Source organism: Alternaria viburni (assembly GCF_023758015.1).
Source record: "Alternaria viburni strain BMP 2772 chromosome Unknown scaffold_17, whole genome shotgun sequence".
NCBI lineage: Eukaryota > Fungi > Ascomycota > Dothideomycetes > Pleosporales > Pleosporaceae > Alternaria > Alternaria viburni.
In genome coordinates, this window is record NW_026055786.1 from 1 (window position 1) to 13,334 (window position 13,334).

General features: G+C 52.6%; 6 protein-coding genes across 6 annotated transcripts; 2 read left to right on the forward strand and 4 right to left on the reverse strand.

Annotated features, from left to right (window-relative positions):
* Positions 1–82: 82 nt before the first annotated feature.
* On the reverse strand, positions 83–1,495 carry J4E79_007601 (uncharacterized protein; the record flags this gene model as incomplete). The annotated part of the gene is made up of 1 exon (XM_049356465.1): positions 83–1,495. The coding sequence occupies one exon, from the start codon at positions 1,493–1,495 to the stop codon at positions 83–85; it is 1,413 nt and encodes a 470-aa protein (XP_049208812.1).
* A 339-nt stretch (positions 1,496–1,834) lies between these two features.
* On the reverse strand, positions 1,835–2,772 carry J4E79_007602 (uncharacterized protein; the record flags this gene model as incomplete). The annotated part of the gene is made up of 3 exons (XM_049356466.1): positions 1,835–2,133; positions 2,180–2,570; positions 2,623–2,772. The coding sequence occupies 3 exons, from the start codon at positions 2,770–2,772 to the stop codon at positions 1,835–1,837; spliced, it is 840 nt and encodes a 279-aa protein (XP_049208813.1).
* Positions 2,773–4,066: 1,294 nt separating this feature from the next.
* J4E79_007603 (uncharacterized protein) lies at positions 4,067–4,824 on the reverse strand (the record flags this gene model as incomplete). Its single annotated transcript, XM_049356467.1, has 2 exons — positions 4,067–4,440; positions 4,512–4,824. The coding sequence occupies 2 exons, from the start codon at positions 4,822–4,824 to the stop codon at positions 4,067–4,069; spliced, it is 687 nt and encodes a 228-aa protein (XP_049208814.1).
* Positions 4,825–8,589: 3,765 nt separating this feature from the next.
* On the reverse strand, positions 8,590–9,697 carry J4E79_007604 (uncharacterized protein; the record flags this gene model as incomplete). The annotated part of the gene is made up of 2 exons (XM_049356468.1): positions 8,590–9,266; positions 9,319–9,697. The coding sequence occupies 2 exons, from the start codon at positions 9,695–9,697 to the stop codon at positions 8,590–8,592; spliced, it is 1,056 nt and encodes a 351-aa protein (XP_049208815.1).
* Positions 9,698–10,558: 861 nt separating this feature from the next.
* Positions 10,559–11,215, forward strand: J4E79_007605 (uncharacterized protein; the record flags this gene model as incomplete). Its single annotated transcript, XM_049356469.1, has 1 exon — positions 10,559–11,215. One exon carries the CDS (start codon positions 10,559–10,561, stop codon positions 11,213–11,215), a length of 657 nt encoding a protein of 218 aa, XP_049208816.1.
* A 197-nt stretch (positions 11,216–11,412) lies between these two features.
* J4E79_007606 (uncharacterized protein) lies at positions 11,413–12,078 on the forward strand (the record flags this gene model as incomplete). The annotated part of the gene is made up of 3 exons (XM_049356470.1): positions 11,413–11,563; positions 11,606–11,811; positions 11,935–12,078. 3 exons carry the CDS (start codon positions 11,413–11,415, stop codon positions 12,076–12,078), a joined length of 501 nt encoding a protein of 166 aa, XP_049208817.1.
* Positions 12,079–13,334: the final 1,256 nt, after the last annotated feature.

A 13,334-nucleotide genomic window follows, 5' to 3' on the forward strand; every position in this document is an offset into this window, starting at 1 on the left:
TCTTAGTTCACACACTCCCGTTTACAACCCCCCCCACACCCCCCCCCCCCCCCCCCCCCCCCCCCCTACCGTCCACCCCACATCACCACTCCATCCCCCAAAAGCCCCTCACATCCCTCAGCGCCCTAAAAACCGCAAAATGATCCTCTTCCTCCATAACAAACAACAACTGCATCCCTCTCCTCCGCATCTCCTGATGACTCGCCCAATCCGCACACCGTGCCAATCTCTCGAACAGTTGTCGCAGCATCTGAGAGTCGGTGACGCATACGGCCTCTCGGCCATTCATGTCCTCTCGTTCCTCGAGGCTATCGAGCAGATCAGGCTTGCCCAGTATATGCAGATCCTGCACAATAGCTTCGAGCTTAGGCAACAGGTCCCACAGTTGGCTAGCCGTGATGCGTTTCCCCCAGTCGAGTTCAAGCGCGCGCATCATGAAGTGATTCAGCAGGGTACTGTATACTTTCGTCGTATACTCCGATGGACAATCGATGCGCGTGCGTTCAACAACGTGGCCAGCTTGGTAGTAACAAAACTCCTTATAGAGATCACGCGCAACAACACCATCCGGTATCTCCCGTCCACTCCCCCCAAACCAAGTCTCGGCATCGGTCTCCAGCTCCCGCACTTTCTGCATGGGTACACGACCCAGTACCAGTTCGTGCATCATGCTTCCCAAGGACCACATATCGGATTCTGGGCCGTGGCGAAGATCGGCTTCGGGGGGTTGGAAGGACGGTGTACCGATGTGGCCCCGTGGGATTTCTGGCAAGGGGTTACAGGACGCAGCGCCGAAGTCTGCGATCTTGGGTAGCGAGAAACGCTCGCCTTCTCGCGCCGCGGTGAGGAGGATATTGGCGGGTTTGATATCGCCATGTACGATGCCGCGGCTGTGCAGGAAAGTGAGACCACAAGCGACATGCTTGAACACATGCCAAAGGAATAGTTCGGGGATGGGGCCATCCAAGGTATCCAGGTAATCCAGTAGATCGCCTCTGGGACAGTATTCGAAAATTAGTTGTAGACGATTAGGATGCGGTGGACTTAGGACACTGTTGTAGTATCTGACGATGTTGCCGTGGCGGCCTAGGTTTTGCAGAATCGTTGCTTCTGCTAGAGGGGCGGCGGGATTTGGGAGGGTTAGAGTCTTTACTGCGACGAGGATGCCGGCGGATGTGTCGAAGCAGAGATCTACGAGGCCGTTTCCACCGGAGCCTATGCGTTTGACAAGCTCATACTGGGTCCAGATTGGTTGCGTGGGGGCTGGGCTGCTTTTGATGATGCGGAGTTTGGTGAGCGCATTTTTGATGCCGAAGGTGCTTGCGCGTTTCTTCAGTCGTGACGTGTTATCTTGAGCCTGCGGCGCATCTGTTGCTTGCACTAAGGTCTGGTCGGAATCCTCAGGTTGCTTTGGGCTGCGCGCTGCCCTTCGCAAGTCGTGCAGAGTGCGGCGCCTGCCGAGGGGACGTTGGCTGCCTTGCTTCATGAAGCCCATAGTGTCGGCGAGTCGGACAGAAGTGAGAGTGGAAGGAATAGGGGGGGTGTTGTGATTCAGTGGTAGCGAACGGGGTGTGGGTTGGAAGCGAACCATAGGGGAGCACAACTGCTGACTTCAGGGTCATTTGGGTGACAGCTTTCTCTCACCACTCATGCGGCATTTCACTTCCAGTCCTGAGAGCTCATAAGAATCCATGTGAATACCTACAACTACGGAGGTTGAGGGAGGATGTTTTGAACCTATCGGCAAACTGCAGTAGCAATATTCCATCTTCGCCAGTGTAGCATGCGGTCATGTGCCAGCCACATCGCGATACAAGATCCACCTTGGTATTACTCACACGCCTCTTCGTTCGAACAGCAAAGGAAGCGGCTCAAGGTTGAGCGTGAAGCAGTCGGCTTGATGATCGATGAAGTACTGGCATAGAGCTTCCTGGCCAGGAGCAAATGCCATAGTGAACCGTCGGGAGATCATGGCAAGCACCATACGTAATTGTAACATAGCTAAGGGCTTACCCGCACAGTTGTACACGCCGTAGCCAAATGGAACGAATGCGTCTCCGCGAAGGACAAGGTCGGGGCGCGAGTACCAGCGTTCGGGAATGAACTCGTTTGGTCGAACGAACGCGCGTGCATCTGAAAGGTCAGCTCAAGCTGCAACAAGAGAGAGAGAGATCACTACCTCGATGTAGTGCGTACGTCGGCGTTGTGACATTCATATGGCCCGGTATGTGTCGGCCGGCGATGACTGCGCCCTCTGCGGGTGTTACACGCTGAAGACCGGAGGGGACGGGCGGATGCAATCTCAATGCTTCATTGATGATGCCAGCCAAGCAAGGTTTGTTCGTCAGATTATGGTCGTCGGGGAAAAGAGAATGTAAGGCTGACAACTCATAGTGGAGCTTCGCCTGGTACCCAGGATGGCGGCACAGTAGATAGCAAATGTTCGACATCGTAATAGCGTTTGTATCAGCGCCAGCAACGATAGCCAACTTGGCCTCTCTGAGAGCGTTGCCGTTGAGGAGCTCAGATTGCGGCAGGTATGTGTATATGTCCGAAGTCGAAACAGTTTTCTTCGCATATGAGCATCAAGATCGAAAGTTGGTCAGAGCTTGGCTGACTTACCTTACTGCGGGCCTTCAATGCTTCATCATACCAACGTTCCCAGGGCTTCTGCTTCCTTGTGGATGTGTGCAGATTCTTAGCGAGGTGGAGCAGAGGCATGTTCAGCAAGGCGAAGCCAAGTACTTTCTGCTTGCTGAGGAACTCTGCCATGATCGGACTTCGCTGCTTCGTGGTCTGTATATCGAAGGACTGACCAAACGTCAAGTCCGATATGACATCAAAGAATAGGTCTAAAAAGGCACCGCTGGCGTCGATCGGCTTTCGTGATGCCGCATGACTCGTAAGTATACTGGCAGTGATTCGATAGTGTCGTATAAGTCGTGGCACATATCCCAGCAGTGCTACAGCTGTTAGCTGTGGTGGTCTAACATCCCATCGTGCTAGCTGGTGACGTTGATCGTGCGGAACTAGAAGTGACAGAAGGAGATGTATGCTCGACCTTGGTTGCTTGGCAGCAAACGAAAGCGGAGATCACTGACCTGGTCTATGGAAAGCTCTGTCCCAGTACCGACGCTGTTCCTTATGGAGGTTCGGATCGCGGATGAATTGGAGGCTATGAAATGGATGGGTCTGATCGTAGAATTCGCCTTTCAGGATCTTGCTCCTCGGTCCATGTACGTCCGCTATCGCATCAGGATGGCAGATCGAGATCTCGCGTGGCCCTAGACCAGGTCAACGACGCACTCGTCTAAATGCTCTCCAAACCTACTTATTCGCACAAAGTCGCCATATCGATCATGCAAGCTGCGCATCTTGACATATAAGTCGAGATCAGGGACGTTTTGCTTGATGATCCATAGGCTAGTGTTCCGTGCAGTTATAGGCCCTGGAAAGGATCTGAGAGGGTGTAGCCATCGTCGATACACTATCATAGAACTGAGAAGGCCGCTGACGAAGGACGTGGTCACATCGCCCACGCAAGCGAAAGAAGAGACCCAGGAAACATTCCGAATAACAGCAACTGCTACGACTGTAGCTGCGAAGAGGACGCATGATGAGATGAGGATGTTGGCTGCATGGCGGTCCCATTCGCGATGCCTTGCGAAGACAGTAGCGTGGAGTACGACACCCGCAGCGAATGTAATAGCGGAACTCATATTGCGTATCCTGGGATAAGAGTGATTGATGAAGGAGAAGGGTTCATTGTTTGAAAGTCATCCAATACGGCGGGTAGCAGCAGCTATGTGTTGCTGCCAGGCAGTCACGCTCGGTCCGCGCGTTCGGCATTTTCGGTCATTCCTTCTCATCTCCATTGCGGTGCTGCGTGCTATCTCATCGATTCACAAGGGACGATTGACGATGGGCAAGAGATGAATGTGATGATAGAAAGCGCTACGTGATGGGGAGGAAGATGGTAGTCGCAGACGCGTCATCGGAGGGAGACGCGATGCCGCCGGCACAACTCCGGCAATGCTCATTGGCTGACACGCGTCGCCCGCGCGATCTATCTCGTGAACAACGCGATGCCGCCTCCATCGCCCTTCGATTCCGAAACCTGGACACCCATGCCAGCCTTCGCATAGAATCCTCTATTCTTCTCTCCACACAAGACACTCGCCACAACTTCGTCACCCTCCTTCTGCGCTTCGCGTACACCCCACGTGGCTAACAGCTTTCCAATACCTTTGCCTTGGTAGTCTGGGTGTACACCACACACATGCAAGTCCCAGCATTCAGTGCGATGGCCACTCCAGTACTTCTCCGAGCTCGCGACAGCGGTGTCGAGGAAGGATGTGCGCGTAGGATCAGCCGCGCGATTGGGGAAGAGCGCTAGAGACATGGAGTGGTATGTCTTCACGACCGACGCGATGAGATTACCTGCGAACAGAGAGGTCAGATAGGGCCAGCTGCGCGCTCATAGGCTATGCGGAATACTTTGATGGACATACGTGGATCTGTTCGTCCCAAAACCATGTCTTCTCCGCCTTTTCCTAGCCTCCTCCAATCTGCGGCACCAACGACCTTCTCATCGTCTGTCACAACCAGGAATCGATGTCGCCAATCCCAGAACCGTTCTCGGATACCGCGCAGCAAGAACCAGTACACGTCGTCCGGATACTGCTTGCGGTGTGGATGCATGAGCTCGCCGATGATCTCATCGTTGAAGAATGCCGCTGTCCATACTGTCGCTAATGAAGAAAGATCAGAGAATCTTGCACCGCGAAGCTCAAATTCGATTCTGCTCGTCGACTCCGTTGCCATCGTGCGTATGAGATTGGTCGCGCAAACGACTGGCTCTTTTGCGACACTCCCCAAGATGTCCAGGTAATCAACCAACCGTCAAGTATTGTGATACGGTGTTATGCTCATGGCCTACGTGTGCCGAGCAGACGGAGCTGCAGATACGCGCTCCGGGCGTACTTTAACAGTTGTGAGAGGCCCCACATTCGGGCTACACCCATGCCGCTACGCGTGCGGAGTATGCATACATCATACCCAAGAGACCAGGATTTGTTCCTTAGAGTATGCCAGAACACCGAGAAGAGCGACAAACCTTTGGCCTCCGCTACTGATTCTTTCTCGTCGTTTGTCAATGCTCACAAGGGCTGCAACAACGCTTCAGCAACACGTGATGCCGTCCGACCACCCGATGTGGTTCACGCGCCCTTCGCGAGACCGAGATATATGTATAAATATGTGTGTGTCAGTTGCTGACGCTGATCTGGTATCCAAAAGCGCAATCGTCTCATCGCTAATATGAACCTGTTGGCGCCATGGTCAATCACGCTGACTGACGAAGAAGGTCGTCTCAATGTTCAGCCGCATATCGTACGAATTCATGACGAAGGTTGCTCGCCGGCAGCGCCATTGCGCAGCCAGTTCTCACTCCCCAACGAGGTTCTCGACGTTGTACTGGACCATGTTGTTTGCAACAACAACGAAAGCTACAACGACGTGCTGAGCTTCCTCTTGACCTGTAAAGGATGCAACAAACCGGGGTTTAAGAAGTATCTCTATCGCACTGTGTGCTTTGCGCCAGATCTAAAGAGCATCGCCATACTCAAAGGCATTGCTGACGATCCTGCTCGAGCGAAACTCGTAAGGGCTATAGTGAACAAAGATGCGGCGCCACGACGACTGGAGGTTGCAGAATTCGAGAGGGCAGGCCTAAGCTATCGTGACCGCGAGTTCCACCGCCCTTGTCAACACAACCGGATGACGGATCCCTATCTTTAGTCTACATGGTTGGAAGATAACAGCGTAGGTTGGATGGACAAGTTCATCAACTTGGAAACAGTTTGCTATCGGCCAACCCGCAGCATGCTTCCACTTTCCGTGGATAGAGCGTACACGAAGCATACACCACTCAGGGAGACTAACAACTTGCGTCTCACGGATCAGGCCCCCTATCAAGAGCTGTACGGAATTAATACAGGCAACATTGTTCTCCCTTCATTCAGCCTCGCTCAAAATTATCCGCTACGGTACACCTGCGCGAAATCTCAAAGCAGACACTCCATGAACATCTTCTACGCGTTGCTTAGACACATAGATCACCGCCAAGGCCAGCGACTTTGGAAAGCCTCCATCAACTTCAACACACTTGGCTTCGTCGGTTTTCCGACCGGAGACATGGTACTCTCTCATCTCACTACACTGTAATACATATTTGACAGTGGCGACAAGTCTAATGCGTATAGCAGCGACTCGTTGAAGATGAGACTGGCCAACGACACTTTCATTATGCCCAATACCTTGCGTTGTCCGAACCTACGACACCTGATCTTTTCAGGAAGATCGCTCGCAGAGAACAACGCGCTCCACATGTCCACGCCTCAGATAGGGCTAGTGTCGGGATGGTCCCAGCTTCTTTGTCCGATCTGGACTTCCAGTCTCGACACGTTGAGTCTCGTCAATGTGAAATTGAACCGGATCGCAGTCCAGAAGTTACTTCGACTATCAATCAGACTTCGGTTAGAGAATGTTGTCTTTCTTGAGAATTCATTGGATGTCTTCACAGAAACCTTGGAGAATCGCCTCCTGTCACTCGAAGTGGGCGGTCTTATCGTCGTTGCAAATACGATTATAGGTGGGTTTGACAAGGTCTGGGTCGTCGGTAGTGCGATGGAGGCTGCAGCGACTGTCCGGGAATATTGTCAGTACGTCCGCGACTCGTCGGCTTTGGAAAACATCCCCTACGTTCCGTCAAAAGATCTAAAGTGGTATCTGCTGCTTAGGGGGCCTTCGCCGCTGCGACTCGACAATATGTGGACGACATCGAAGATGCTGGCGCTGAGGAATGATTCATGGTGAGAGCCATGCAGCCATTTATGGAAGCATATCGTCAGTTCCACAACTCTGCTGATGTCCGTCGGGGAACGCGGGGGATCGCGAGAAATGACCACTAGAGCCAGTGGAGCCATTTCCATAGCTAGTAACGCAATGGCACGCAAGGCTTTTGACTCGTCTCCAGGAAACGAAGTATTGTAGAACACACAGGCAATTTCGATCGTGCAGTCTTGAAGGCACTCACAGAACCACATTTCTTCCATCCATCCACCGAGGCAGCAAACAAACCTATTGCACATTCACTTATAAAGCGCCGGGACTATTCTTACACTTACCTCACTCAGATTCACTACACTCAGACCCACAGTAACAGCGATGCCACCCATAATCCTACGAACCCCAGACAACAGTACCTCTAGGACCAATCTATCAACCCCCTCAACACTTACCCCCTCCAACAACACCTCCACCCCTCCTTCAACCTCCCCCTCAGCAGCTACCCACGACTCCTTAGCCGCTAACCACCTCCTCGCCGGCTTATTCATAACCCCCAACCCTGGGAATCCGCACGTCCAACAAGAGCGCAGTATGCCTTCAGATCTGGAACGCGGTCGCTCCCCGCACGGAAATGATGGACGCAAACGTCGGTATACTGGGATGTACAGGCAGGGCGAATGGGTGAACATGACCATTACGGTACTTCTGGTTGTAAGCGGTGTGTGTTTTGCTTTGTCTATATTGTATGGTACTGGTGTGTTGTGAGTGGTTGGTGGGTGAGGGGACTGGAGATTGCGATATGGGGCGGGAGCGGCGTGTTTCCCAAATCCATCCGATCAAATACTACACAAGTCGCTCGCAGAACGACATGCCCATCATTCACAAAATATTTCAGTGAAAAAGTGCATTGCACATTCACTGATCAGCGCCCGGCTCCTCCATGTACTTGTCTCGCTTATTCACCATATCACTATGTCACCCATAAGATCACGAGCGCCATATAACAGTACGCAACAGCAAAATCAACCAACCATTCGACAGTTGCTCGCGAAACAACAACCGACACCAACGCCATGTCCGACCCAATCATCTGCCCTAACACATACGACCAGCAAAAGCGCACTACAATTGATCTAGAACGCGGTCTCCCTTCACAAAGAGAGGATAGGCGGCGGGATATCAGAATTCACAGCGTAGACGAGATGTCGAACATAGAGATCGCGGTAATCTTGGTCTCAGGCGTTGTATGCTGTGTACTGTCTGGACTGTATCTATCTAGCGTATTGTGAGTGTTTGTTGTATGAGAAAAAGGACGAGAGGGCGACGTGAGGAGGTTCGTGTTTGATGGGTTGGAATTGGATGTAGTAGAGCATGCAGATAGATATTTCAACTCGCGTTAATAAGTGTCAAAATAAAATATGTTGTACACTTCAATCGTGCATTTGGTACGTTGAAGACAAGAGTGGCGAGATGGCAGAATGTAGATTAGTCAGCAGGCCAAGTGGGGTGAAAGCAACATCGCACACCATGGCCATCCATCATCATCTTCAACACATCTTCCATCAGAAGCATCATCAACGACATGTTCCATTCAATATGTACCCATACCAGAATACCAGCCTGGCAAATACGACACTATCCAGGCATCGCATAGCAGCATCCACCCCGTCCATGTAATCTCCAACCTCGTCATCACCTCCACATCCTCACGATTTCGCACCACCTGTATCCGTCAAGGCCTCACACCTTCTTGCGCCCACTTCCCTTAGGGCGCCCTGGCTTCCTCTTCGGAGTACCTGGCAGTGGCAACGGCAACGAAGTGGCCTTTTGTCGTTTCCTGGTCCTCTTGACAACCTCTGTTTCTTTCTCCGGCGCGTCCACGTAGTCCTCATCATCGTCGATGACGATGGGCCTCTTGCGTGACTCCTTTGGAGATATCTTCTGCGCGACAGCGGAGCTCGGTACTACTGGTGATGCTGCAGCGGCCTTGCGGGGAGCAGACAGTGACGCGGTCTTTTTAGCGTTGGAGGCGCTCGGCTTGGCTTTGAGGGCCTTGGGTGCTGCAGATTGCGCTGCCGTATATCGCAGGTAGTTTGCACCGGCTTCGCCGAGGTTGGCTGGGCTACTGCCGACGACGGGGTGGTTTGCTTCTCTCGGCGCGGTCGCGATAGTGTTGCTAGGCGCCTTCGATTCCTTCACCGGGTTCACCAGGATGTCTTCGAAGAAGTTGTCGCCTACTCGAGGGATCGAAATATCGAATGGATGATGCTCTTTGCGCGGCGTATAACCCTTGCGTAGTGCGCCGTCGGTGTGGCAAGGCACGGATGTGATCTTGAGTGCGATATAGCATTTGCGAAACTTGGTCAGCTTCTCGCGCTTGGTGGCGTCCTTTTCTCGTAGGGTGCGACGCAGGTTCTCTGTCAAGCGGTCAGCATTGTCGTGAGCGTTACTATCAGCAAGTGAACATACCTGCCGCTGCTGACGTCAAAGTACTAGCCACGAGCTTCTCGTTCTCCTCCTCTACGCACGCGTCGCAGTAGAACAGCAGCATCTTCGCCTTCTTCTTCTCATCTCCGTTGATCTTGTGCGCTCTGTGCTCGACACAGTAGCAATTGGGTGCGCATCGCTCGTCGGGCGTGGGTGTGGTGATGAGGTGGCCGCATGCGAGGAGGTGCTCGTAGGACATGGATGCGTTGTTGCATGAGTCCGCGTCCCGTGATCCTAAGACGCGTGGGTAGGTGACTTTCTCGTGTATGGCGTCGACCTTCTGCTTGGAGTCGGTCTTTTGCTTGGTGGATGGCGACGGCGTGGCTGCTTGTCCTGGGAGCGACCACCGAGTCGCGAGCATGTTGCCGACTTGTCTGGCGACAGACGACGACATGAGTGCTAACGAAGAGAACACTTTGGGATACAAGGTGATGTAGGCGGCAAGCGCGATTTGGATTGCGCGGTAGGTGGGTGGTCGGTAGCTTGGACTGTAGGTCAGGCGAGGTCCAGTGAGTCGAAAGAGAAGAGTTGGTCTCGCGACAATAGGATTGAATACTCAGGATTCACCGCCAAGAAGTGAGGGTGAGTTGGGTGTGAGTTCTTGAAATGGCCATACTCACGCGGCCGTAATTAGTGAAGGGCAGGCCGCGCACAATAGCAACCGCGCAGTCTTCACCTCGACCATGATCTCAGATTGCGCATCGCGTACGCAGCGAATGTTGAGGGTGTTATAGCGTCTTCGGACGACGTGGTGATGTGATGTTCACATGGTGTTGTGGTATATAGTTGTACTACACAAGATTTGGCGGAGGTATTATGAAGCTGGGGTAGGCGCGACTGACGAGTGATTGAGGGATGACGTCAGCTTGCTACCTCTGCTTCCACATTGATTGCTGGTTGTGCTTGCTTGCTCTGCGACGTAGCGAACTTGCGCTCTACAAGATGACTAATCGCGGGAAGTGAACGCGCGCGTAACTTTGTATTATCCCGGCAATATTCGGGTGTATCGGCACCAGAGACCAATGGCTTGAAGAGCCAGAGAGAACAATGAAGTCTATCTAGCAGCATGAAAGACCGCCATGCCCATTGGCTGCCCAAATGGTTGCCTAAAAGGTCAGCATTGCGGAGGCGAAAACGTCAAAAGCCTTAACATCAACATCGACATTCACTCCTCTGCGAACCCTTCTTCTTTGACAATCCACAGAACAATCCACGTTTCGCGATGCCAGTCTCTCTAGAACTGACAACAGACACCGAGCACCCCGACACTCTCACCGCATCGTCAGAATGTCCAGATATCTACGAAGAAACCATGCCTGGCAACACACCACATGTAGTCGTCACCATCAACGATCCCGAGACCCTCTCAGTCCTAGGCAGCAAACTAGCCACATCAGACGCCGACATCCGCATCCTGCAGCCACAGTCTTCACGCAAGTCCGCCGACGACTGCCTCTCACTTCCCGTCACTGCAATCAAAGCGCTGCACATCGGGATATCTCCGCTCGTCTCCTCCGATGGTCTTCTAAACGACGGTGACACCTACGGCCCATTGATGACTCCCTTCATCCAAAGCTGGCGCGACGCATTCCGTAGTCTCCCAGAACGGCACTCAATCGAGCGCGTTGTGTTCAATGTGCGCTGTGAAGATGTAGGCACGGTACGGAAAAGTGGCCATTTGCTCCAGGAAGTAAGCACGGGGATGTATGTAAAAGCGAAGCGGACAATGGGGAGGGAGATGGTGTTTAGGATTGTGGGTTGGAAGGATGTAAAGCACAAGCGATGGCTGGAAGGAGCTCTGCCTGGTAAGAAAGAGGGACTTGGGGCTCCGGTAGTCAGGGTGGATACGACGGTAGCGGATACACTGCACCTTCAATGAAGGTGGTCATTGTATGCTGAAAATACAACAACACCCTTAAATAGCTGTAATCTCATTTGCACTTTGACCCCTCTACCATAAGTCCGTCCACATCATGTCTTCACAATCCCATCACTGCAGCCTACCATTTCACTCACACCCAACCCCAAATTCTTCCCGCCCGCAACTTATCCAAGCAATCCATACCGCACTCCACCATGGCGCTCACCAAGCCGCCGCCTCAAAACCACTGCGACGACCCGTCCACCCCTCTCCACACTCTCGACTGCGAACACGTCATCAAGCCGCCTTCGTCGCCTTCCACACCGGTGTGCTTCCCGGCCCCAAAGTCGCCATGCTCAACAAACTGTACGCGCTGTATCTACACCACCAAACCCCAACTCCCCTTAGCCTGGCTCAAGCGACAAGAAAACCTGCATCAGCATCCTTTCATCTGCCCCGCGTGCATTGAAGACCGCATACGCAGCCAATACCCGCGATATATCGAAGAGCGGAAGAGAGCCTCGGGTGCACGGAGACTGACGGACGACGTAGAGACAAATGTGCAGCTTTGGACGTACGAAACTGTGCTGAAAGCCGTAGGGAAGGGAGGTAGGGTATGTGAAGCAGAAGATAAAGCAGGTATTTTCCGCATTAAGTATCTTGAAGGGTTCAAGGCTTTGGGACAGAAAAGAGACACGATGGCAGGCGTTTGGGAAATAAGAATTGAGCGCGAACAGATAGAGGTGGAGGAGCAGAACAAAGTCACGCCCGATGAAGATGCAGAGATGGACAACTTAGCCGAGCAGCTTTTGGACGCAAAAATTGCGATTGCTCAAGACAGCGCAATTGATCGTCTTATGGAAGAGGTGTCAAGATTGTAGACGGGGTCATGTCTTCTGTTGTTCCAACCTGGTTAAACTTGTTCTCGCCGTCGGCCCACCTGCCCGCCCCGGACATGGGGCAAAAAGAAGGGCAAAAAGAGGCGGCAAAAACATACAACAGCGGGGATTCGCTAGTAGTCACCCACCTAACTACTAATCTGCCGGTATCATGCTTGTATATGGCTGAGCGGACGGGAAGCCTAATTTTTATGATCCTATGGTCGTATGTGAAAGAATGGGTCATTTCAACGTATATATTGGCAGTGTGCCTTAAGCCAACCTCATCGCACGAGCGAATGAAGTTCCTGCAGTGCCGTGGTCGAAGGAAGCAGTAGATCGAGTGTATAACAGTTCAGATAGCGAGAGACTGGAAGCGCGACGGTCTATGGGTGTTGCAGCTTCGGTCCACCTAGGACATGTTGGTGTCGTCGGCACTACGACGGGATGAGATGAGTACACTAGGCCCACACTACGCCTACACTACGCACATTATACTACAGCACTTGACTACCTTTCCTAAGACCTCACATGCAAATTTTGTTGCTGCACGATCTTGCGACAAGTTTGACTGGTGCGGCTGATTCGTCCCGAAAGACAACCTCGGGAACATAGCCCCATCATACGGGGGAGGCAGCCACACTCCCGCTTACGACGCATGCTGCAAGGCTACATTGCCTTCTCTTGTTCGAGACTCATTGTCTGATATTGCAGTACTTTGTGTATGCAACGCTAAACAAAGTACCTCAAGTCGTAAAACGCGCGGTCGTGGATAGGTTTGAGCGACTTTGCGCGGACTTGCATCTTCTAACCGGTGTGTCGAGTGAGTAGTACAGACTATGACAGCATCGTGGCGGTGACACAGCGTTAGCGTGGCCCTCCGCAGCAGCTGCGCCTCCTCATAACTTGCTTGTCTGGCTCGTTCGCCCGCGAACGTAAAACGCTTTTGCGCGTCGTATTATCCATCCACTTTTTTGCACTCTGTTGTCTACCGACATATAACACTCCAGCCATTCAAGTTCCGATCCATACGCTCCAGAACGAAAAGAGGTCTCATCGCGCCCTTGGAGACAACAACAAAATGGGCCGTCAGACGACGGCGCGACAGCCAGACACTCAACGACGCGTACTTCGGCCCAAGAAGCGCAATAAAGATATCGCCAAAAGCACGACGGTCAAGCGACAGAATGCGCGACTGCTTGAGAATAAGCTCTCCGATTCACCTACCAACACTACCGACCATGACGATAGCATCTATA